Here is a 24234-nt window from a genome sequence, read left to right as displayed (position 1 = left end):
CCAGCTGCCGCGCCGACCGTCTTGCCACCACCCCGACCACCGCCGCAGCGCCCAACCCCCGCCCACACCCCGGCCGCCGCCGCCGCGCCGATCCCCAGCCCCCACCCCGGCCGTCGCCGACTCGCCGCCGCGTCCACCCCCAGCACCCACCCCGGCTGCCGCCGCCGCGTCCGCCTCCAGCCCCCACCCCGGCCGCCGCCGCCGCGTCCACCCCAGCCCCCACCTCGGCCGTCGCGGCACCCCAGCCCCCACCCCGGCCGCCGCCGCCGCGTCCACCCCCAGCCCCCACCCCGGCCGCCGCCGCGCGCCCACTCCGAGCAGTCAGCGGCTCAGCGCCGACGTAGGTGCCGCCCCCGCCCCCGCCGGCCGCCGGTCTCCTCGCCTCTCGACGCACGCCTGTGCCATGGAGACGCTCTCGGCGTAGGCACTGCTCCAGCCGCGGGGCGTGACCGAGCCGCCGCCGCCGCCCCCGCTGCCGCCGGTCATCACCACCTAGCCTCCGACGCTCGCCATGGAGACGTACAAATTTCGGGTAGTTCGGGGTAACCCGAACCCGAACCCGAATTTTCGGGTACCCGAAATGTCGGGTTTTCATTATTTCAGACAAATTTCGGGTTACAGATTTCAAAACCCGAAATTCTCAAAACCCGAAATACCCGACCCGAATTTTTCGGGTTACCCGAATGCCCACCCATGACCCTAATTACTCACTCCTTGGTATGCACAATTCTGTACTAAACGACATGCTTTTCAAGTATGGAGGGAGTATGTGCGTGCAGCCAGCGCACACGTGGCGGGCGACATTCAAAGCAGAAAGCACGGCCGACGCACGTGTGCGGGCGAGAGCGACCACAATTTAGCCGGCGAGCAGCTGGTTAATTCTAATAAAATTAGAATTAATATAAAAATAAAATTAGTAATTATAATTAGCTATCTCACGCCCTTTTCATCTATTAAATATTATAACACATACTCTAAAATGTATATTTTTATTATTTAGTTACAATAGATTTTATTTTGTGCACCTCCATATGTATTTAATATATGTTTAGTTAAACTATTTGTTTGTGAATTGATAATCTTATCTCTTCCACCATACATGAATATATGGTGAGATATATCGTGGGTATTACTTTTATATAAATAATAATATTAATAATATATTAATAATAATAGAAATAGTAATTTTTGATTTTTATATTAGTGCACTTTAATATATTATTATAATTATATAATTTAGATTCAGATGAGTAGTTTAACTTGTAATAATAATGATAGAATTGGATAATTTATATGCAAATTTAGGGGATATTTGTATTATTTTTATAATGGCATAGATGGGTAATTTACATAAAGATCAGGGGTTACTTTATATTTTTTATAATGACAAATGTGGGTAATTTAGATATATGTTTAGGGGGTTACTTTAGTCTATTTTTATAATGGCAGATGTGGATAATTTATTAGAAAAAATAACATATCTGATGGTTATTATAATTAGAGTTGTTGAATTGATGGTTGGATGTTTCTGATTTTTGTGAGAATTTATAGGATTTATCTATTTTTTCAGAGTATCCACCTAGAATTCTATGTGCCTTTACATGAAGACTCCAAAGGAACCTCCAATTAGTAATAGTAAGATTCTGTACTAGTCTAGTGTCCTCCAATAATCACACAGATGCTTGATGATGGATCATCTATCCATCCCAATCATGCACGGTCGTGCTCGCATGCACGAGTATCACGGATCGAATCCTTGGGGGAGGAGGAGTTAATGGCACCGGCCGGCCGGCCACCGCGCATATAAAGGTGATAAGAAGTCTTAATTTTTAGTCTAGATAATCTAAGAACCGAATTTAAAAGGATTTCTATATCTATTATTGCTTTATTTAAATCTAAGTTATTTAAATATAATAGGCATAACTATAAGGAACCAAAACTATTAATATTAAGAAAAACATTGGATCTGAATAATTGACACATATAGTGCCAATTGATAGGATACATTTTAGAAATCTTTTGATATCCATTTTGTTTTTATTTAAAATGAATACGTATGAATTATTTAGTTTAAATTTAAATATTTTTAATTTTCACAAAATGGAGAACTACCTTAAAAACCATCTAAAGGGTCAAATTTGCCTGATTTCGATAGTTGGATGGTCTATGTTATCTGATTTCGTAGTTAACAATTGAAAAATTAAATTTTTATGATAGTTGGAGGGTTTAAACAGAATCTTTCCCATAATAAAATGATCAAAAGAAACTGTCAAAATTGGTTGGTGGCCGGTGGGTGCGGTTAGTTGCTTGAGGGCCTCCGTCAGGCTTTGCGGTCTGATTGGCTGAATAAGCTGAACAGTGTCGAGGTTCTTCTTCTTCTTGCTCGAGACTTGAGAGCTCCATCGATCCAGTTCAGGATCAACTAACAAGACGGCTGTCAATGGTCACTCGGATTCGGATGACGGAGAAGGGACACGACAAACAGGATGTAAACTGGACTTTCCAGGATGTAAACCGGACTTGAGAGCTCCATCGATCCAGTTCTTCTTCTTCTTCCTTTATATTTGAAGGTTGAAAAAATAGATTTTTGCGATAGTACCAGGATGTAAACCGGACTTTCCTATTTTATACGAGGTTTGCACGCAGGTTTGCATAAGTAAGCATAATAGGATCATAGCAGTAAGAATGATCAGGTGGTAGTTGGTGCTTAGCTTGTAACCAAGTCCAACCAAACTAGGGCTTCCTTTCCGGCACCTTTAAGTCCCAACAAACTTCCAAAACCGGTCCTAAACAACGCAAAACATCATCATGGTCGCATCTGAGCTCCAGCCTCCCAGTGCAGCTCAACAACCACGCTTTATTTGCGTCATCTGTGCCGTTTATGTTTGTGCGGCCAAGAACTGAAGAACAGTGTCACCGTTGCAGTTGCAACTAGAGGCACCGTCCAGGCGTGACCGTGAAGCAGTTGCATGCAACAAGGCCGAAAGATTCTCTCTCGTCATCTGGCTCACTGGCTGGAGTGAAGTGAGGACAGGCAGGAGTAAAGTAAAGCGGCCCAGGCCCAGCCGGAAAGGGAAGAGCTAGAGCTAAATTTTAGACTATGTCATATCAAAGAGAATCTTAGCATTTATAAGTATCAAATAAAGTCTAATTACAAAATTAACTGCAGAACTCTAGGGCTAAACTGCGAGACGAATATAATGAGGTATATTAATCTATGATTAATGAATGGTTACTATAGCATCAACGTAGCAAATTTTGAATTAATTAGGCTCGTTAGATTCGTCTCGCGAATTAGCACTCATCTGTCCAAAAAAATTAATAAAAAATTTATTTTATACCCCTAAATAGTAAGATTCTTTTCGATGTGTTTTATTTTAAATCTCTAAATAGTAAGATTCTTTTCGATGTGACAGGAGCTAAAAAAAGCCCTTTAAATAAACAGGGTCTAAACAGACAACGTAACTGACCACTGTGGTAGTGGCATTGTAGGAGTACTAAAATATCACTTCTAGATTTATTTATCCAAGTCAAATCATTTTAACTTTGATTAATAACATCTCAAGAAACAGTAAATTATTTTAGTACAAACTACATAAACTATGACAGTTGTCGCTGTTATGACGAATCAAGTAATATCAATTTCACGTTATGAATCTTGATGACCTTGTACTATATTTTCCTCCGTGCTAAATCATTTTCAATGTAAACAGTACCATGTAAACAAACGAGCAAAACATACTACTCCCCTGCCATTTTGAAATATACAATGTACTACAAACAAACTTAGTCGAAAATCCATTTCACTACATGATTCAAAGTTTTCACCAGATAATAAAAAGAAAAAAGTTGTGAAAATTCACACACAAACTTTTCAATGTAAACAAACTTTTTAATGCAGCCTTCACAGCGTCACTCTCCCTCTCCCTCTATAAAACCGCCCACTTCCCAAAAGCAACCACCGCACCGCGGCCTCCACACCACACTCCGCTCCGCTCGCCACCACCTTTCCGCGCGCGCGCGCGCCCCACGCACGACACGACCGCGCGCACCGCGCACAGCAACCGCCACCTCCAGCTCCGATGGCCGACGCGGGCGGCGCCAGGCGAGCCGGCGGCGGCGGGGACCTCCCGCTCCGGCCGCCGGAGCCGCCGCGTGACCCGCTGGAGTTCCTGTCCCGGTCCTGGAGCGCGTCCGCGGCCGACGTCTCCCGCGCGCTCGCCGCCGCGCCTGCGCCGGGCCCGGCGCTGGCAGTGGCCGCCGGGGCGGGCGCCGCCATCGCCGAGGACGTCGCGGGGGAGCTCGACTGCGCCGGCGCCGGCGGAGGGCCCGCCTCGGGCAGCTCCTTCTCCTTCGCGTCCGCGGCCACCTCGCAGCTCATCATGGACCGGATCATGGCGCAATCGGTGCGTGCCTTCCCCCGGCCGCTCGCTCTTCCTCATGGAACAGACAAAAAGAAAATCCAGTCTTTCTTTTTTTAGAAAGAGGAAATCCTACGCAGTGTTCTTCTTGAATGCTTTTTGCCAAACTCGTGCGTGCGATTGAGTATTTAAGCCATGTCGTTCTAAGGCTCTGTTTAGTTCCGGCGCAAAAAAAAATTCGTTGGAATTTTATTAATTTGAAGTAATAAATGAAGTCTATTTATAAATTTTTTTTGCACATATGGGTTGTAAATCGCGAGACGAATCTAATGATAATTAATCCATGATTAATCAATAATTAGTGGATGATTACTGTAGCATCACTGTTGCAAATCATGGATTAAGTAGGCTCATTAGATTCGTCTCACGATTTACAGCCCATCTATATAGAAAGTTTTGTAAATAGACTTCATTTAGTACTCCATACATGTGTTGAAATATTCGATGTGACGATTTTTTTTGTGTTTACAAGGTTTATGGAGTGAGAACTAAAGGTTTGATTTGGCTCGGTTCTTCCTGCCGATTATTAGTACTAGTACTAGCTTTCTTTAATGCAACTATCTGATATCTGACTTCCCTGGTTGTACTCCTGGGGAGTAAAAGTGAGGACAACAAGAACAAGACAAAGCTGAGTTCTTTTTTTTCTTCTTCACTCCAGCTCCACGAGCAAACCCAAAACAGAAACTGGGGAAAACTAACAAATGTTTGCTGTTCTACTCCTGTTGCACGCTTGTTTCCGTCGATTGGGGTACTGAATTTGAGGCTGATTGGTTTCTTCTTTCGCTGGGCTTGCAGCAGGAAGTGTCGCCGCTGACCTCCGGCCGGCTCTCCCACAGCAGCGGGCCTCTCAACGGCGGCGGCTCGCTCTCCGACAGCCCGCCCGTCTCGCCGGAGATCGACGACACCAAGGTCTCACGTCCTCTCCTCTCCTGCACTTTATTACCACTAGTACCATTCTTAGTTGTCTCGTTGATGATCCAATGAATTCCAAGACCTGAATGGCATTCTACTTAGGGCATTCCAATTCTGCAATTAAGGTTTTCACAGAAGACCCATGGTATTAGTAGTAGGTAGTAGCACTTCACCTGCTTGATTGCTGCTTCCGCTGATTGTTTGGCACTGCATGTTTGTTTGATATCTCTGCAAGCCTGGGGCAGCTAGGCTGGCGCAGATATACTGCATGCCTGCATCTGTCTCTTGGTTTTCTCAGCCATTTATGTGAGCTCTGCAGCCTGTATGAGCTGGTAATTTGGTTGATGTTCCCTCTCTGTTCGATGCTCTGCTTGCCTTTGTAAACAGAGTGCTTGATTGTTTGTTTCTTTTTTTCCTGTATACAGCAAACTTGGTCAAAGACAGGTTCAGCAAAGCTGTAGATACAACAAGAGCCCCTTAGTATTGGTACATTGGTATGTTCTTAGCATATTCAGGTTAGTTCTATGGGACTAGCTGGAACAGAAACACCGACCTTGGCCTTTCAGGCTTTCAGCTTTTTCTATCACAAAATTTTCTACAGAGACAGAAAAGAATCAAAAGATTGAAAAAGAGCTCGAACACTCGCCTTTCTCTCCATCCGATGAAATGCCACTTTACTTCCATTCCATGTCTCTCTGAAGTCTGAATCTACAGATTTGGGCAAAGTGGCTGCATGCCAAAATCAGGGCGCGTTTAGTTCCCAAACCAAAAATTTTTGTTGTCAAATCAACAGTTTGATCAGATGTCGGGAGGACTTTTCAGACACTAATTAAAAAACTAATTTCAGAACTCACCCGGAAACTACGAGACGAATCTTTTGAGGCCTTTGACCGCATCATTAACATAAGCGGGTTACTGTAGCACTTATGGCTAATCATGCACTAATTAGACTTAAAAGATTCATCTCGCCGTGTACATCCAAACTGTGCAATTAATTTTGTTGTTTAACTACATTTAGTACTCCATACACGTGTCCAAAGAGAGTGGCACAAATTTCGAGGTGAAAATTTTTGGGAACTAAACGCGCCCTCATTGGGCAATTCTCAGACAAGACATAGACATGCATGGGGATGAATATGAACGCCTTTTTCCTGCTCTCACCTCTGGCATTGCATTTCCTCATCCCTAAATGGGAGGGAGGTCTTGTAGTCTTGTGCTTGTAACTTGTGAACGAAAAAAAAAAGTTTTCCCCGTTCTTGCTCATGTCTCTCCCTTCCCCTTTTGCTGAATTTCTCTATTTGACACTGCTACAGGTGTTTCTTGCTCGAGTTCGAGTACCGTGTGTGTGTGTGCCTATCAGCCGCCTATCACAGCAATGATTGCTCATTTCCATGTCCTTTTTGCGGTTTCACAGGCGTGCGTTACCTTTCTACTACCATTGCTAGTTTTTGGGCACGGCCTACCATGATTCATGCCGTTTAAGCTGATTTGAAACAAGCATTAGGGTTATGAAATGAGTCTGCAGCGTGGCGTAGGATAGAGTCCCTTTTGTTCAGATTCAGCCAGCCAGCCATGCATGGTGTCTGCACTTTTGTCATTGACCATCGCTTACCATCAGTCAAATTTTGGTCTCGTACCGAAAGTCGAAACCTTGATCATGGTCAAAAGATATGATCGGCAGCATGTCACTGCGTACACAGCCACATGATCCTCTGCGTCACTCTCAGCTGCCCATCTTTAAAAGACGAAATCTGACCCTGGTATTGGCACGTCATTTGTCCACGTCGCCTCTTTTGAATCACCGTTCGATTTCAATCGGACAACAAAAAAAAGCCTTCAGCAATTATCTCTCGAGAATTCATGAGCTCTCCTCATACTCGCTGCACCTCCGTCTCCTCCAGCCACAGCAGGGCATTCTCCGTCCTCGCCTCTCGACTAACCCCACCGCCCGCACCTTCCTCGACCAGTCGCACCATCCGCCTCCACGCTCCCTCCTCACTCTGCTAGCGGCTCCAGAAGCACGCCATACCCCAAACGCCTGCACCTCGGGTGCCACGACCATGGCCGATGACGGGCTGGCGCGTCCCGCACGGTCGGGTAGTGCCCCGGCACGGCGTCAAGCCGCAGCAGCACGGCTATGAACACCTCCGAGAACTGGGCCTGCTAACGCTCGCCGTGGACGGCATCCACGGTCCCCTGCCGCCGGAGCAGCTGCTCCAGCCACGTCGCCTCGGCGTCATCTGCGCGCACGGCCGCGACGTGCCGCCGAACCTGATGCCCGCGGAAGGCCGCCTGGATCTTGGCGGCGGCGGCCCCTCCTCTCGAGCCCCCCCCCCTCCGGTAGGGACGTGATGGGGATTTGTTCGGTGGCCTTGGGCACGGCAGGTTTGTGGACCAGCTTGGGGTTGGAATCGACGGCGGTGAAGACTAAGGTCCTGTTTGGCAGGGCTCCAAGAGCGGCTCCAGCAGTAGCCCTGCCAAACGGTGCATTTGGCACCAGCTCCAGGTTAGGAGCCGGCCATGGAGCCACTCGCGGCTTCCACACGCGAGGAGGAGCCCGAAATAGTGGCTCCACGCGGCTCCGGCCTCCCTTTGCCAGCCCTGCCCCCGGGTGGGGCCCGCCAGGGCGCAGCCGGCAGGGACTAATCGGCCGGTGGCGGGCTCAGGGGCACGCCCTGCGGCGCCAGGAGGGAGTTGGTCGGCAGCGGCCGGGGAAGGCTGCGGGGAGCAGGTGGCTGGCATCGGCCGCGACGAGGAGGCCGCCGGCGGCGGCCGTAGGGACGGGAGGTGCGGGCCGCCGGCGCTCGGAGAGGAGTCGGCGGCGCGAACTGCCGCGCTTGGAGGAGGAGGAGGCGCGGGCGCACAGAAAGGAGGCGGCGGTGGCGGCCATGGCCGCTTGGAGGAGGAGGAGGCGGCGGCCATGGCCGCTTGGAGGAGGAGGCGGGGGGCGCCTGGCGATGGAAAGGAGGAGGTGGCGGCGGGTCTGGAAGAGAAAGGGATGGGGGCGAATGGATAAGAGGAGAGGAGAAAAAAAATAAAAGGAAAAGAAAAATAAAATAAGAGAAGAAAAAAAGAAAAAGAAAAAGAAGGAAAAAAAAGAAAAAGGGTAATTTAGATATTTTGCAACCTCAATCAAACAGGTGAAATTGTTTTGCCAAACGTTTTTCAAAACAGCTCCAGTTCTACTAGAGAAGCCGCTCCACCAAAGGAGCCGAAACTGTTTTTAGAGGAGCCGGAGCCCTGTCAAACAAGCCCTAATTGGGAGGTGGAGCCGCAGTGTTAGGATCCCATGCGGATGTGGAACTGGGAGTGAGCGCAGCTTCAGATTAGACGAGCAAAGGAGAGTGCGCTCTCTCTGCAGCTTGTGCTGTTTACTTTGGCCGCCGATATATGGAATCGTCATTGAGTCCATGGCGCCCCACCTGTTTCCTTTGCGTGCTGAGGTCAGGATGTGCTTTCCGCACCTGCATTTTCCTCTTTCGCTGGCTGCTGTAAACGCTCATTGCTGCTCTGCGCACACCGCACACCACTTCTGGCTACGGAACAGGCATTTCAATGGTGCATCCGTTCCGTTCAATAGCTGGAACAGAGTTTACCGAAAAAGATGGCAGGGCTAAAAGCAATAACCAAAATAGTCCAGCTAGTAATATATGGCTAATAGAGAATAAAGCTTCAGAAACAACAGCGAAATTTCAAAACAGCTACACGTACCACCTGAAAGATAATCGACCAAATTCTTTTGACGTTCAGTGTCACGTTCCAGGACCGAGGCCACATGCCCACATCGCAGCTCCCAGCGGCCAGCTCCCCAACACGCGTTCCAGGACTTAGGCTAAAAAAATTTTAGAGAAGAAGGAATGGTATTTAGAGCTATGCTTTAGAGCCCCATTCAACAACGTAAATAATTTTCAACTGCTTGTTCGATAATTGTTCTTAAAAGACATTTCAACAGCTCGTTTGAAAATTGTTCTTAAAAGAAGATAAGCATTGTGTTGCTCTTGTTTTTCTTCTCTTCGTAGCAGATGACATAGTGCTATGAACCGAATTTCAGAGAAAGAGCTCGTAGCAAACACAACATTCATATATCATTGGATTTCTCAATTGCAGTTTGCTGCTATAAATGTAATGCTTCTATCTACTTAAATTATAACCACAAAATGAAATGTAATTTAACCAACACATTGTCAATGTTGATGACAAGCTGGCTAACTGTTTATGAGATAGCTTGGGTCGGCGCGGCAATGCAGCGCCTATGTTTCTAGTTTCAAACTAAAGAGAGCCAGGCTGTGGGTGATCTCACTACAGTGACCTGCAACGCTCCCATCCCATTCCCTCCCCCTCCTCCCTTGGACCTTGGTGTTTGCCCGGTTGCCCCTGATCCGTGCCATGCCCTTGTACCACAAGCTCCGGCCATGGCGGTGGGGCCTGGGGCACGATGTGATGGTCGCTTGCTTGGTGCTGAAGAAGCTTTGATTCCAGCTCCAGCTGCCACTCCAGCTCTGATGCAACTGCAAAGGCTGCAAGCGGCAGCTCTTCTGGCCTGCTGGTCTCCTCCTCCAGCAAGCAAACACTGCACACTGCAGCATGCCCAGTGCCCCACTAGCTCCGGGCAGCTTGAAAAGAACAAGAGGCTTGCAGGCCTATGCAGTTAGACTGACCCCAACAATGCGAGGCAAAAGTAATTTTGCCTCGCGCTCGCCACTGTGCATGCCAGATCCGTCCTCCGACAAACAAAGCATCAGGCGATGCATTTTGCGTTTAGAGGAGAGAGGGGATGCAAAAATACATCCCCTCTCTCCTCGAATGCATCCAGCTGGAAGAGGAGGATGCGGCGGCGGACCAGAGGAGGAGGAGGCCTCCTCGCCCTCCCCCTGTGCTCCTCGCCCTGCGCGGCTTCCGGGAGGAGGCGGCCGGGAGCGCGGCGTCGGTGGAGGCTGGGGAGCTTGGCAGCAGTGGAGGAGGTGGAGGAGCAGGGGCAGGCGAGCTCCACGCGGCGGGCCGGAGCCGCGGCGGCGCGCGCGCAGCGGGGCGGAATGGCAGCGGCCCTCCTTCCTCCCTGGCCGGCGCCACCCACTCCCTCGCCGGCGCTCCTCCCATCCTCCTCCTCCCTCCTCTTCCGTGCGCAGAGCCCACTGCTGCAGCCGGTCGTGGAGGAGCTCTTGCTGCGCCACGCCGGCCTCCCGCCGCCATCGCGCTGCGGACCAGGCCCACCAGCCTTGCCGTCCCGGGGCTCCCGTCTGCGCCCGCCGCGCCGCCGTCGCCGTCGCCGCTACCGGCCGGGAGCCCGTGCTGCCGTCGCCGCCCGTGTCCGCTGACGCCGCAGCGGTGCTGCTCGCGGCTGGCGTGCCTCCCGCGGACCTCTGGGGCGCGGCGGGGATGTGCCCGGAGCTGCTGTCCGTGCCCGCGGAGACCATCGGGGTCGCGCTCCGGTTCCTGACGGAAGAGGCGGGCGTCCCGGAGGCCGACCTCCCGCGCGTGCTCCGCCGCCGGCCGCGCCTGCTCGTGTCTCCCGTGCACAGAGCCCACTGCTGCAGCCGGTCGTGCCGCTCGCGCCGGCGGGCGCCCTCCCGCAGGAGCACGTCCCTGACCTCCTCGCCCAGCACCGCGCACTCCAACTCCGCCCGCGAAGCTCCTCCGGTGGGGTGGCGGGATCCGGAAGGCTAGCGGGCGCGGCACGCTCGGCGTCGAGCTTCGTGGCGGAGGCCTACGCGGAGGGGCGCGCAGCACGGTTCCCCGCAGAGGGGCGCACGGCGGCGAGCTGCCGAGGTGGGCGGCAGGCGGCGGAAGGGCCCGGCGTCGGGGGCGGAGCGACGGGGAAATGCGCTTGCGCTGTTGGAGACATCGCGATTCGAAGAAAACGCAAAACACTATGTATGCTAGGCAATCGTGGATTTGACTCTACAAAATGCCTCTCCTTGTTGGAGTCAGTCTTAATTGCAACCTTTTTGCTTGCACCTGCCACGTGTTTCCTGCCTTTCTTACCCCTAATCAAGAGTTACTTCCCCAGCTTTTACAGTCCTAAACTAATGATGCAGTCTTTCGTACTGTACTACTGTGAGTAATGTCTGCTCCTGAGGATAATCCTGTCCTTTAAAAATGCTGTTGCTGTGTCTGTCTCTCAGTCTCGCTCCCCCTCATGATTGTGCCATGTGTTTTTTTTTTGATTGGTTGCTCGTGGCAGAACGTTGGTCTGGTGCATGCGTTCGACAGGCACGCCTCGCGATTCCATCAGTGTGCCCTAGGAGCCTAGATTAACGTCATGGAAACACAATGGTCATTTCCAAAAAAATTTCAAGATTTCCCGTCACATTAAATTTTTGGACACATGCATAGAGCATTAAATATAATCAAAGAAAATAACTAATTACACAGTTTAGCTGTAAATGATGAGATGAATCTTTTGAGCCTAATTAATCCATAATTGGACACTAATTGCTAAATACAAACGAAAGCGCTACAGTAGCCGAATCAAAAAAATTTCACCAACTAGAACACACCCAATGATTCGCAGGGGTCACTGAAAGGATGCCACACTTTGCAATAGTCATTTACTGTTGCAGAATCCTGTCAGGTCATAATCTGATGAACTTCTGTAGCTTATTAACTGTTTGCCGAATGGCATTTCAGTTTGGGTGCCCCGATCAGATCAAACTTTCTTTTTAAATTTTAGGACAAACAGAAGCAATTTTCTGCACAAAAATGCTATCTTTGATGAACTGAACAGTAACTGAATGCTTAACTGAACAATTGGGTTTCTGAAAAAAAATGACGCAGTTCTGCAGACTGGCGAGCACGCCGAAGCCGCAGCCGTACGCCCGCGGCGGCAGCAAGACGGTGGGCCGGTGGCTCAAGGACCGGCGGGATAAGAAGAAGGAGGAGACGCGCGCGCACAACGCGCAGGTGCACGCCGCCGTGTCCGTGGCGGCGGTGGCCGCGGCCGTCGCCGCCTTGGCGGCAGCCACCGCCGCGGCCTCGTCGGGGTCCGGCAAGGACGACCGCGGCGCGCGCACCGACATGGCGGTGGCGTCGGCCGCGACGCTCGTGGCCGCGCAGTGCGTCGAGGCCGCGGAGGCCATGGGCGCCGAGCGCGAGCACCTCGCCGCCGCCGTCGGGTCCGCCGTCAGCGTCAGGAACCCCGGCGACGTCGTCACCGTCACGGCCGCCGCCGCCACAGGTTCGCCTGCTGATGTCAATGTCTACCGGACTTCCTGCAGCCCTTCTGTTCGTCCGGATTGGCCGGCGGCTGGAGTGATCGCGTTGCGTTCTCTTTGAAACTCGTACAGCGTTGCGCGGCGCGGCGACGCTCAAGGCGAGGGCGCTGAAGGAGGTGTGGAACGTGGCGGCGGTGATCCCCGTGGAGAAGGGCGCGGTGGCCGGAGGCGGAGGGTACCACCAGCACGGCCACAAGGACAACCGCCAGCTGAAGCACCACCACCAGCATCAGCAGCAGCAGAGGGAGCTGGAGAGCAGCAGCTGCTTCAGCGACGAGCTCGCGCTGGCGGAGGAGAACAACTTCCTGGGCATCTGCACGCAGGAGCTGCTGGCCCGCGGCACCGAGCTCCTCAAGCGCACCCGCAAAGGTACTCAACTTTTGATTTGACCGATCTGATCATCAGCTGTCGTGCCGCGAGCTGACAGAGGAAGGATGCTGAATCGTGTGCAGGATCGTTGCATTGGAAGGTTGTCTCCGTGTACATCAACCGGATGGGCGTGGTACGAGCAGCAACTCATATCTCAAATTGCACTGATTCTATTTGAGAGAAATTTAAATGCAGATGGATTTGTGAAAAAAAAAAGTTCGAATCCTTGAAAGTTTGCCTTTTGCGCAGGTGATGCTGAAGATGAAGAGCCGGCACGTCGGAGGGACCATCACGAAGAAGAAGAAGAGTAAGTGTCCCGTGCAGGCAGCAAGGTGTCTCTCTCAGCACCGGCGGCACTGACATTGGAGCGTGCTGCCGTGTAGGCGTGGTGGTGGACGTGTGCCGGGACGTGGCGGCGTGGCCGGGGCGGCACCTGCTGGACGGCGGCGAGCAGCGGCGCTACTTCGGCCTGCGGACGGCGGAGCACCGGGTGATCGAGTTCGAGTGCGGCGGCCAGCGGGAGTACGAGATGTGGACCAAGGGCGTCGCGCGCCTCCTCAGCATCGCCGGCGGCAGGAAGCGCGCCGCCTGACGGCCCGTCACCGCACTGCTGCACAGAGGGAGGACATGTAGCTAGCTGGGGGGGGGGGGGGGGGGTCTCACTCTCAGCTCATGCTTGTGGATTGGTGAGAAGAGGGGAGATCCCAAGTGCTTCGCTCCTATGCTTTGCTGGGTGTTGGTCTCACTTGTTGACGAACTCTGATCGCAGTAGCTGAATGTTCAGTGCAGTAGTTCCTATTGCAGAGCAAAGATAAGCATGATTGAGGGACTGAAACATGCATGATTTTTTTAGTCAACCATTCTCCAGACCCCGCACAGTGCGGGAAGTCTACGGCACTGAGTACGTTTTTTTTCAGTTTTATTGAGGAGGAGGAGGGGGTATGATATTTTTTTTGAGGGGTTCATATTATTTTATTCAACCAACACACTGCATTGAACAACAGCCTAGGCAGAGGCCCAACGGGCCAACACAAAGTACCACGGCCCACAGTGCAAAACCTACTGGTTAGGCCCATGTGAGCCGAGAGGGAGCGTTATATAGGGTTGACGCCCGATACGCCGATCCACATCATGCACGGAACACGGATGCTCCTATGCTATGATCTTGCCTCTCATTTTATCGGTTGTTTTTTTAGAAAGACATCAGAAAGTTGTTTCGTATCTGATTTATATCAAGAAAAACTATTATAATAAAAGGACAATTTGATACAAGATGATATAAAAAAAATAAAATTACATCGAAAATTTTCTCTGGTTGTCTTCTTATTCGATTGTTCGTCGTCCACCGGAATTTGAAAATACACGAAAAAACTGTAAGGAAAGGAACACCTGCAAACGCCATTGCCGCACAAGGCTTTAAAGACCGCGAAAACCACTCGCTGATTATAACGAAATCTAGCAACCGCTGAAAAAACATCGGCTGGGGGAACACCCCAAGCAACACAGCCTTGTAATCCTTCACCACCAAAACAAAGAGTTGAAGAAACCAGATCTTATCGCAGAAAAATCGAAAGAAGAGGTTGAAGTTACCACATCAAAAGATAGCCAACTGGATCTTCTGATAATCTGATTGACACACTAATTGCAAAGATCTGAAGACAATCTTCATATCTGGTAGCCTTGTCGATATTGCAGGAGAACCAAAGTTTAAAGAAAAATAAATATATCTACATAAAAATGAGTCCCAATCCTCCACATAGCAGTGGCGAGGCCACCGAAGGGACAAAAGAGAGGAGTCCACGGGATGATGATGGGAGGTCCTGGCGGCTGTGGCGGAGGCTGTCGAGAGACTTTCACTGCGTTCGGCGGGTTGGAGCTGGAGGCTAGAGTTGGAGTGGTGTAAGAGAAAAAACAATGTTATCTGGCTGGTAGCTGGAGGTTAGTCCTGGAGCAATGTGAGAGAGAAATACTGTTGGGCTGGAGACTGGTGCACCAGACGAACACGGTGATTGTCGGTTGTTATGAAGTAGTACTACGTATGTTTTGTTGGGTGAAAATCTGTCGAATCTCATTAGAAACCGGAAAATTACAGTCTACTGCTCTCTGAATATATACGTAGAAAAAAATATTGCAAGAATTCTTTGCGCTATGAACGGTGGCGGATCATTTCACAAAGTTGAAGGCGCAAATGAGTCCTGGAGATGGAAAATCGTGAATTTTTTTTCTTCAGTGCTTCTCCGTGGGCCAAATATTAATTTATCTGCACCCAGCCTACTAAAGTGGGTCCAACCGCCTAATGGGCCGTTTGATCCTATTGGGCCAAGGCCGGCCACCGCACAATGCACAACAAAAATTTTGCTGCACCGCCGCCCCTGTCAGCTTGAGGGCGGTTTTTTATTTTTTTATTTTTTATTTTCGTTTTTTACAAAAATATATTTTCGTTTTCAAAATTTACAAGAATATACCTGGCCGCCCCGCTGCCGGGCGGGCAGGACCTGGAGCCCCTGGAGGACCGGTAGCGGGGCGACCGCCTCCCCCGGCCCTATATAAGGGGTTGGCTGCCCCCAACCCCCTCATTTGCCTCACTAAAAATCCAGAAAAAAAGGAAAGAGAGGGAGGGAGGGAGAGAGACGAAGCCCTGCTGGATTTTCAAGCCGGCGACTGCAGGTAACCAAAATTCTTCTACGCTTTAAAAATAATTTATGTTGTAATTATTTTTGTTGACACAGTAGATTAGCCATCAGTTTAATATAAGCGTTGATACAGTACATGGCGTCCTCAGAATCCACCTACATTCCAAGGAGTAAAGTGACGGCAACAGTCCCCCAAAGAGTCCAGGTGCCTATGTGCTTTTGCGGATCCTTGTGCAAACTAATGAAATCAAGGGTTTTGGGGGACGACTTTGACATGAAATTCTTCATGTGCGAGAATTACGAGTATGACCCGCCCAAGCATTACGATAAGGATCGAGCAAAGGTATTACAAAACACTATCAGAGTTTGCCACTTTCAGATCTGGTAATAACTTCTAACATGATTTGGGGAAAGACTACACCGCCTCTATGTGATTTCTTGCAGTGGTTAGACAACGAGCAATCTCAGCAGGATAAGGACCACGTTGAGCGTCAAGTAAGGTGGGCTGCACAAAGGTGGCAACGAATGCTGCATGAAGAACAGATGAGGAGAAGCGCAAGAAAGACCAGAAAGAGATTCAAAAGAGGATTGCAGAAGTGGAACGTCAGAAGGCAGAGGAACGTGAAGCTGACAGGGAGAGGAAGCGAGAGAGGGCCCGCCGTGCTAAGGAAGCAGGACCTGAAGCTATTAGGAAGGAAAAATATCCCCGGTGCACTCAATAAAAGCACCACCATGTAATCCCGGTATTTTACATTTCCTAAGGCATGTTAGGTTTACACACAACACGAAGTTATCGTGTTGCACATGTCACTGCTTTTCATTGTTCAAGTAACTAGTCGTACGAACGCCTTAGGCCTCTGCTTTGTAATCGTAGCATTGTTTACAAAATTGTATTGCAAACCGGAAATTTATGGTTCATAACTACCCTTCTATTTTCAGTACACTACATTCAGTGAGCAATCTAATTCAACCAACCTACACATTTAGAACTGCAACTCAGAAATCTTACTACACAAATACCTTCGTAATGTTATATGCTACCATCTGGTTCAAATACATATCCATACATAACGAAATGTAATTATCACATACAGGTGGGAATATATATCCATACATCTGGTTCAAATACATATCCACACATAACAAAATCTAAACGCGATGGGCTCCAAAATCCAGAGGCAATCCATCGGTGGGATTCCCAGAAGGTCCAACCTCAGCACCGGCATTATCTTCATGCATTTTAGGGCACTTTTTGTAAGTGTGACCGTCTGCTCCACATAGGTTACATCGTTTTTTCTTCTTTCCTGCCTCAGACTCATCCATTCCATTACGGATACGAAGTGTCTGCTGTCGACCTACCCCTCTCTGGATTGGGAATGTACATTGGAGAGATATTTGGTGTAGTGAATGATCCCAGACTGCTTATGCCATATATCTCATGGCCCCAAGTGTGCACAACGGTTTCTTTTCTGTAATATTCTGAAACAAAAACTCCAGGTTCCAACCCAGATTCTGAACATGCCGCAATGACATGGGAACATTGTAAGTGAATAAGCTGTGGCTTCTTGTATCTGCAAAATACCTTGCCTTCCGGCGTTATCAAGCAATCCTGAACGACCCTTTGTCTGCGGACACCCTGACCTGTTCTGTCCTTGCATTAAACCTCAAACCTTTGATCCTTTGTGCCCATGTAGACCACTCTGTGATATTGAGCCTTTTCAATCTTTTCTTTCATATATTTAGTGACCCTATTACAAAAAACCACTCTTGGATCATTAAGTAAGACAGCAGCTGCCTGGTACCGCTCTCTGAAGTATCTTGTGCATTTGTACATGATGAACTCAACTATGCCAACAAGAGGAAATTCACGAACATGACGCATTACCATATTGTAACACTCTGAGTGGTTGGTTGTCTCGATCCCATATCGATGCCCACCAGTGTCGTATAGAATTGACCACTTTTTCTTAGGTGCATTCTTAATCCACTGTGCGAAAGGTCCGCCGCCGGAACGTCTCCGGCTGGAGGTTGATGTATGTTCCTTTAGCAGCTCGGCGCACATGTTATCTAGCACCTGCCACAAAGCATCAAACTTCCGCTGCTGATTCTGAGTGCATAACCTCTTGAATAAATTCATAAATTCCTTATTCTTAAAGCGCTTATAAAAGTTTGCACCCATATGCCTTATGCACCACCTACGCACAACATCTGGCCATAGAGGAGGTTGTCCTCAACTTCCTTCATGTAGTTGTCTTATTGCTGCTAAAAGATCTGCATGCCTGTCACTGATGAGGCAAACATCTGGCCTTGCAGCAACAACGTGAATTTTCACACGTTCAAAGAACCAGTACCAGCTCTCTGTGTTCTCATTCTCAACAAAAGCAAAGACGATGGGAACCACCTGCTTGTTGCAATCAACTCCAATCGCTGTCAGTATTGTCCCCTTATATCTTCCTATCAAGAATGTGCCGTCGATACACAGAACATGAAGACAATACATAAATGCCCTCACACATGGACCAAGACAGAAGAAAGCACGAAGCAGAAACCCAGGTCCCCCATATAAACTCGGTACAATGTAGGTATCAGTCGCGCTTCCAGGATTTCTCTGCATAATTGCTGACAGCATGTGAGGCAGTTTATCATATGATGCCTCATATGTGCCGAACCTCATCTCAAATACTTTTTTGTTTTGCCCGCCAAGCCTTTGCATAGCTGATTTTGTATTGAAAACGGTCGTCTATGTCCCCAATTATCAATTTTGGCTCATAATCAATTTTGTCGAGAATCACCTCATACATCTTCTTGGCCATGAAAGTGGATGTGTTGTTATGGTGATTTTGCGCAACAGCAGTCAATCTGCATGTATGTGGTGTAACAATTGAACACTCTCAGTGTGTCTTGTACTTGCCCTTGTAGGCATATACTCGCCATGTACAATCGCCATTGACACACTTCACCTCAAATTCTTTACTGCTAGACTTCATAACTCTGAATTCCTTCCTCAACGATATAGCCCAAAGCTTCACAGCATCCTTCACAGCTTCAATGCTAGAATACTTTGCCCCCTGCACAACCTCATTCTCTCTGTATTCATACTCATTACCCCTAATATCCTGTATCACTGGATTTCCAAAACCCTTGTCTCGTCATTCACCTAGCAACGGGTAGTCCTCATCGTCTGATGAGTCCCCACATTCTTCCATCATTCGAGCCTCCTGGTCTTCATTCTCTACAGCTTCCACTATTTCAGGTATCCGCCCCCCTCATCAGCTAAATCTTGCGGCTCAGGTTGAATGACATGCACGTTCTGATCTTCTTTTTCTCCTACCTGATCAGCTATACCTTGCGGCTCAGATTCTATGACATGCTAGTTCTGATGTTCATTTTCTTGTTCCATTGATTGGTTCATATGAGATGATGTACTTGTGGACCCTTCACCGAAATGACCTGCCTTCTGGTGAATCTAAATTAGCATTGCAAGAGGCCACCCACGGTCAAGAGCTGCTTGCATGTAGGTCCGCCATTCTTCGGTGTTTGTTATAAGCATCAACTCCTAGAAATCTCCGTCAGTTGCCTAATTCGTCACAGTCTGAACGGTTAGGAAATAAGTCTTTGGATTCATATTGAATATCTCGTGAAGCCATTTGCGTATGGAACCAAAACTCCTCTATAAGGGTTTATCTATTCCGCACTCTTTGCGTTCAAAAGTTGTAGATCTACTCCATACGCATCATGAGAAATATAGTAGTCAACATAATGAACTTGAAAACGAAGCTTGCTCGACATATCTGGCCACACAATAATAATATTAAACTGATTGCTAATCTACTGTGTCAACAAAAATAATTACAACACAAACTGTTTGTAAAGCGTAGAAGAATTTTGGTTACCTGCAGTCGCCGGCTTAAAAATCCCTCCCTCCCTCTCTTTTCTTTTTTTCTGGAATTTTAGTGATGCAAATGAGGGGTGGGGACCAGCCAACCCTTATATATAACTTGTGGGAGCCGGCCGCCCGGCTGCCGGGCGGCCTGTCCTCGAGGGGCACGCGCGCAATTTTTCTGCGAAAACTTTTGCAGAAATACCCCTGCCGCCCGGCAGCGGGGCGACCATGTGCCGGCCGCCCGGCAGCGGGTCGGCCGGGGTATATTTCTGTAAATTTCGAAAACGAAAATATATTTTTGTAAAAAATGAAATTAAAAAATATAAAAATAAAAAAACCGCAGCTTGAGGCACTGTTTACAGGAATCATCACCTGAATGACAATATATTAGATCGGCGAGTAAATTCCCTGTATGCCATTGTAAAATTGAGATGATCCCTTATGTGCCATTGAAAATTAGCTGATCCCTTCTATGCCATCGTTTTTAATTTTTCATCCCCTCAATGCCATTGCTGTTAACTCTCCCTAACAGATCCGTTAAAGCTTATGGCGAAAACACCAAAATACCCCTCCGTCACCTTATCCAAAGTGACCAATGAGCTCGCTGCCCCACCGATGGCGTGGCCGTTGCTGCTCGCCGCCGCTGCCCCGAGAGCTCGCTGCGCCGGCCGACCCACCCCCGCCGCAACCCACCAGAGGAGGAGAGTGGGCTGCCGCCGCTAGTCCTCTCCGTCGTCGCCTTGGGCCGCGTCGAGGCCACCGCCGCCGGCCGCCGTGGTGCTCCCTCCCTTGCCTTCCTCCAGAGCGCGGCCCTGGCAGCTGCTGCTCTGCCTCGGCACTACGGACCGCGCCGCCGACGCCGCTGTCACCGTGGACCTCGGCCTCGCCCAGGGCCCGTCGAGGAGGCCCCCGCAGATGGCCGTCACCGGCGCTGCCACGAAGAAGTAGCCGAGCCGCCGCAGAGGGTGGAGCACTGCGGAGGAAGCGCGCCACGTAGGGAGGAGGGGCGCCGGTGGCCGAGCTCGAGCTGCGTTGGATCCGGCGAGGGGGAGGGAGGAGCCGCCGCCACATCTTCACCTCGCCGCTGCGGCCACGCGCCGCCCGCCCTCCGCCGCAGGCCGGCCGCCGCCGCGCCGGACGCGCCGCGCAGGTCGTGCCGCGCCACGCAGGCGGGGCAGGCCTCCGCGAAGGCCACTACGCTGGCCATGGGAGGCGAGGCAGGCCGGGCCGCGAGCCGGAGAGGGGGGCGAGGAGCGCCGCGCGATGTCCGGGAGCGGCGAGGACGTCGTCCGAGCGCCGCGCGCACTCGCTGCCCTTGCACTCGCTCTCCGCCGGGCGCCGCCGGCCGCGCGTGCTCGGCGCCGCCGGCCGAGCGCGCTCGCCGCCCCTGCGCGTGCTCGTTGCCGCCGGCCGCGCGCGCTCGCCGTGGACGCCGCCCGCCTGCCCGCGAAGGGAGCAGAGGAGGGGCCGGCCGCCGCCGGTGCGGGCCGGTGCCGTCCGCGAGAGGCCGGCCGCCGCCGGTGCGGGCCGTGCGCACGCCGGGGACGAGTGTGCGGCGAGACGGGGCGGAGGCGGAGCCGAGGCCGGGCGGAGAGGCGGCGCCGTGGCCGGCGCGGGACAGCTCCGCCACAGTCGGCGCGAGCCAAGGACGCGTGGGCACCTCTCGTGCACGCGCCCCTCCACGCGCGGCTGCAAGGGCCCCCGCGCGCCACAGGGAGCTCACGACAGGGCGGATCTGCTGACGGCGAGGCCCCTCCATGCGCGGCTGGACGGGCCTCCCCTTGCGTGCGCAGCTGCTGGCATCGGGGGATAAGGTGACGGAGGGGTATTTTGGTCTTTTCGCCGTAAGCTTTAACGGATCTGTTAGGGAGAGTTAACAGCAATGGCATTGAGGGGATGGAAAATTAAAAACGATGGCATAGAAGGGATCAGCTAATTTTCAATGGCACATAAGGGATTATCTTAATTTTACAATGGCATACAGGGAATTTACTCTAGATCGGCCGCCGTAAGCCTAACTACGGAATTGCTTTGTCGTGGCGTGGTCCAATGATTTTAGCTTTTTTGTCGTGTAACGGTCAGAGATACAGTGCATGCAAAAGAACACAGAAATAATGACATTACTCATAGGAATACAAAGGAAAAATTAAACTAAGCATTGAAATTAAATGTGGGTTGCACCATTATCTTTTTTATGATAAGATCTTCAAAAAAAATCATGCATGCCTATGTTTGCACGACATTTTTAAAAATGTTTTTTATACAGAACAATTAAGATCAGCTACTAGGAACAAATACTTAAAAACACGAATAAATAATTATTTTCTACGAACAAAATATTAAACAAACAATAATGTACTCCAAATAAAATATTAGACTTCATGAACATTTGATTGTATAGAATAAATAATAGAAAATGAATATCATGAACATATTAGTCAATATCACAGAATAACTTAATCTATTAAGTGAACAAATAATTTAGCATTAGAATGAATTACTTACACATAGATAAATAATTTTACATGAAGAACAAATACATCTACATCGCAAAAAATATTCTTATTAGCATATATACACATGCTAAATAAGTTAGTATATAAAAAAGTAAATTATTTTAGACACTAACTTATTAGTGTACAATACAAATAAATTAGTATACATTCATTATGATTCGCTCTTAAATGTGAACAAATAGTTTTATACTATAGTAACAGCTAAGTATAGATCTGTTATCAATCAATTATCTAAAAAATAAATATAGTTGATATGAATTATAAAAAAAGATAAATTATATATTCAAATAAAAGTTATGTAAATGAGGTTCATAACTAGAAGAGAGAGAGAGAGAGAGTAAATAAACAAATAGATATAGAGGATCAGAAAAAAGAAAGAAAAATAAAAATTTAAGGAAAGAAATAGGAATGAGCAGAAAATAGCAAGATAAATAAACATAAGAAGATAATAAATAGAAGAAAAAAATTAAATATGTTAGTATGCTTTTTTTTAACCCGAAACATTGTACACACGCTTGCATCTTGACATCAGCGGATAGAGTACTTCAGCTTTTGGTGCTGTTTCTAGTAGAGTAGTAGAGATATAGGATTTGAAGCAAACTAACATATTTTTATGATAAATCCAATGAAATTGTGTCCACATGACCAACCAAACAAGTCTTATCAAACTAATCGTCGATCAAGGTTCCTCGAAAAGAAAATCACCATCGTTAGTTAGGTTCGCCGCACTTGATTGATCAACTGTACACTTCCTAGAATGACATGTATGACAACAGTGAGAGTGGTGTATATCTTCTTCAGAACTCTACTTTCCGACACAGCATCATCCATGTAAAAGTTATAGATATAGACGCTGGTTTTATACCCTATCTAAAAAATCATCCGTGTACAACGACAAATGACAATGATAAAATGAGTCGATGATGCCTAGCATGACAAGAACATGTAACCCATTGACTCGTGCGCAATGGGGGGAAAGTTTCAGAAAAGGACGCCGGCGGCCGGTTTTGGATGAAGCCAAGGCACATATATGGATGAGAGAAAAAAAAGGTAGCTAGCAAAGCCGGCCGGCCGGCAACCAAAAGGTCCACATGCAACTCCACGCCACCATCTACCAAGGTCCCAGGAGACAGGAGTCATTCATGGGAGGAACGACTCCAAAACCTACCGAAATTGCATGCACGGTGTGATGGGGAAGACGAAGAGGAGGGCATGCGTGATGGTACCCTCCCTCGAGCGTCCTCTACCTCTGAAAGCTGCAGAAAAACACACACGCATATAAGGCAAGGGCAGAGAAAGGAGCATTGGAAAGGACAAGGCTGCGGGCATCTTGTAACAAACTGGCCGGCCAACAAAATCGCCATAAAGGAGGGCTTGGAGCTTTGCATTCACGCATGTGGATGTGCTGTGTGGCCCATGAATCTTCCAAGGGACCATCATGAGGTGCGACAGGTGCAGTAGTAGGGCTAAACACAAAAACGCAAAAACGCAAAATTTTGCGAAGAAATCTTACTAATTTGAAGTACTAAATGAAGTCTATTTATAAATTTTTTTGCATAGATGAGCTGTAAATCGCGAGATTAATTAGGCTCATTAGATTCGTCTCGCGATTTACAATCCATCCGTGTAAAAAATTTTATAAATAGACTTTATTTAGTGCTCCGAAATAGTAAAATTCTCTTCAAAAAATTTACGCCAAAAAAATCTAAACACACCCTTTGATCATGCCCAGCCAAGCGTCAGATCGACGAGACGGTGGTGATTAGAGATGCCAACAAAAACTCCATCTAATTTCAGAGAGAGAGAGATGTCTTTGCGAGGAAAGGTCAAGAAGTACAGAGAGAGCGAGAGGAAAAAACTCAAGAGGCCATTTCATTTGATTTGATTTGAGTTGTGGATGGATGGATAGAGTACTGAATATCGACCCCATAGTACAAAGCCCAAAAGAGGAGAAAAGTGTGTGCAATCATGCAAGGGGTTCATGAAAAGATGGACAGCAGTTTCACCCTTGAAGCAAAGAGTCAATCATTCAGCTGTACTCATCCAGGCATATCTTGGAAGCAAGCTTCATCGCTGAAGATTCTCAGCTGTCTAATCAGATGCCTTACCTCGCCCTAATTTGCCCACAGTTATTATTCTGTCCTTAGTCAACAATGAGTAATCATAATACATACTTGCCTTGCTATATGATACATCATTCCATCTACATGATTGTGAGCAGGATCACAGTGAATCATATTCATAGCCACACTCTGCTAGAAATAAACAGTATATCCCATAGTCTCACAG

At 48.9% G+C, this 24234-nt stretch overlaps 2 protein-coding genes across 2 annotated transcripts; both read left to right on the top strand.

Annotated features, from left to right (window-relative positions):
• Nucleotides 1–3979: 3979 nt before the first annotated feature.
• On the top strand, nt 3980–13805 carry LOC120666861 (VAN3-binding protein-like). Its single transcript, XM_039946844.1, has 7 exons — nt 3980–4406; nt 5217–5330; nt 12108–12507; nt 12617–12913; nt 12997–13046; nt 13163–13220; nt 13297–13805. The coding sequence occupies exons 1-7, from the start codon at nt 4083–4085 to the stop codon at nt 13503–13505; spliced, it is 1452 nt and encodes a 483-aa protein (XP_039802778.1). The 5' UTR covers nt 3980–4082; the 3' UTR covers nt 13506–13805.
• LOC120666862 (oleosin-B6-like) lies at nt 8920–11470 on the top strand. Its single transcript, XM_039946845.1, has one exon. It carries the CDS (start codon nt 10108–10110, stop codon nt 10768–10770), a length of 663 nt encoding a protein of 220 aa, XP_039802779.1. The 5' UTR covers nt 8920–10107; the 3' UTR covers nt 10771–11470.
• Nucleotides 13806–24234: the final 10429 nt, after the last annotated feature.

This window comes from Panicum virgatum, chromosome 3N (genome assembly GCF_016808335.1).
Source record: "Panicum virgatum strain AP13 chromosome 3N, P.virgatum_v5, whole genome shotgun sequence".
Taxonomy (NCBI): domain Eukaryota; kingdom Viridiplantae; phylum Streptophyta; class Magnoliopsida; order Poales; family Poaceae; genus Panicum; species Panicum virgatum.
Note: the sequence above shows the minus strand (reverse complement) of the source record. Positions and strands in the feature narration are given on the sequence as shown.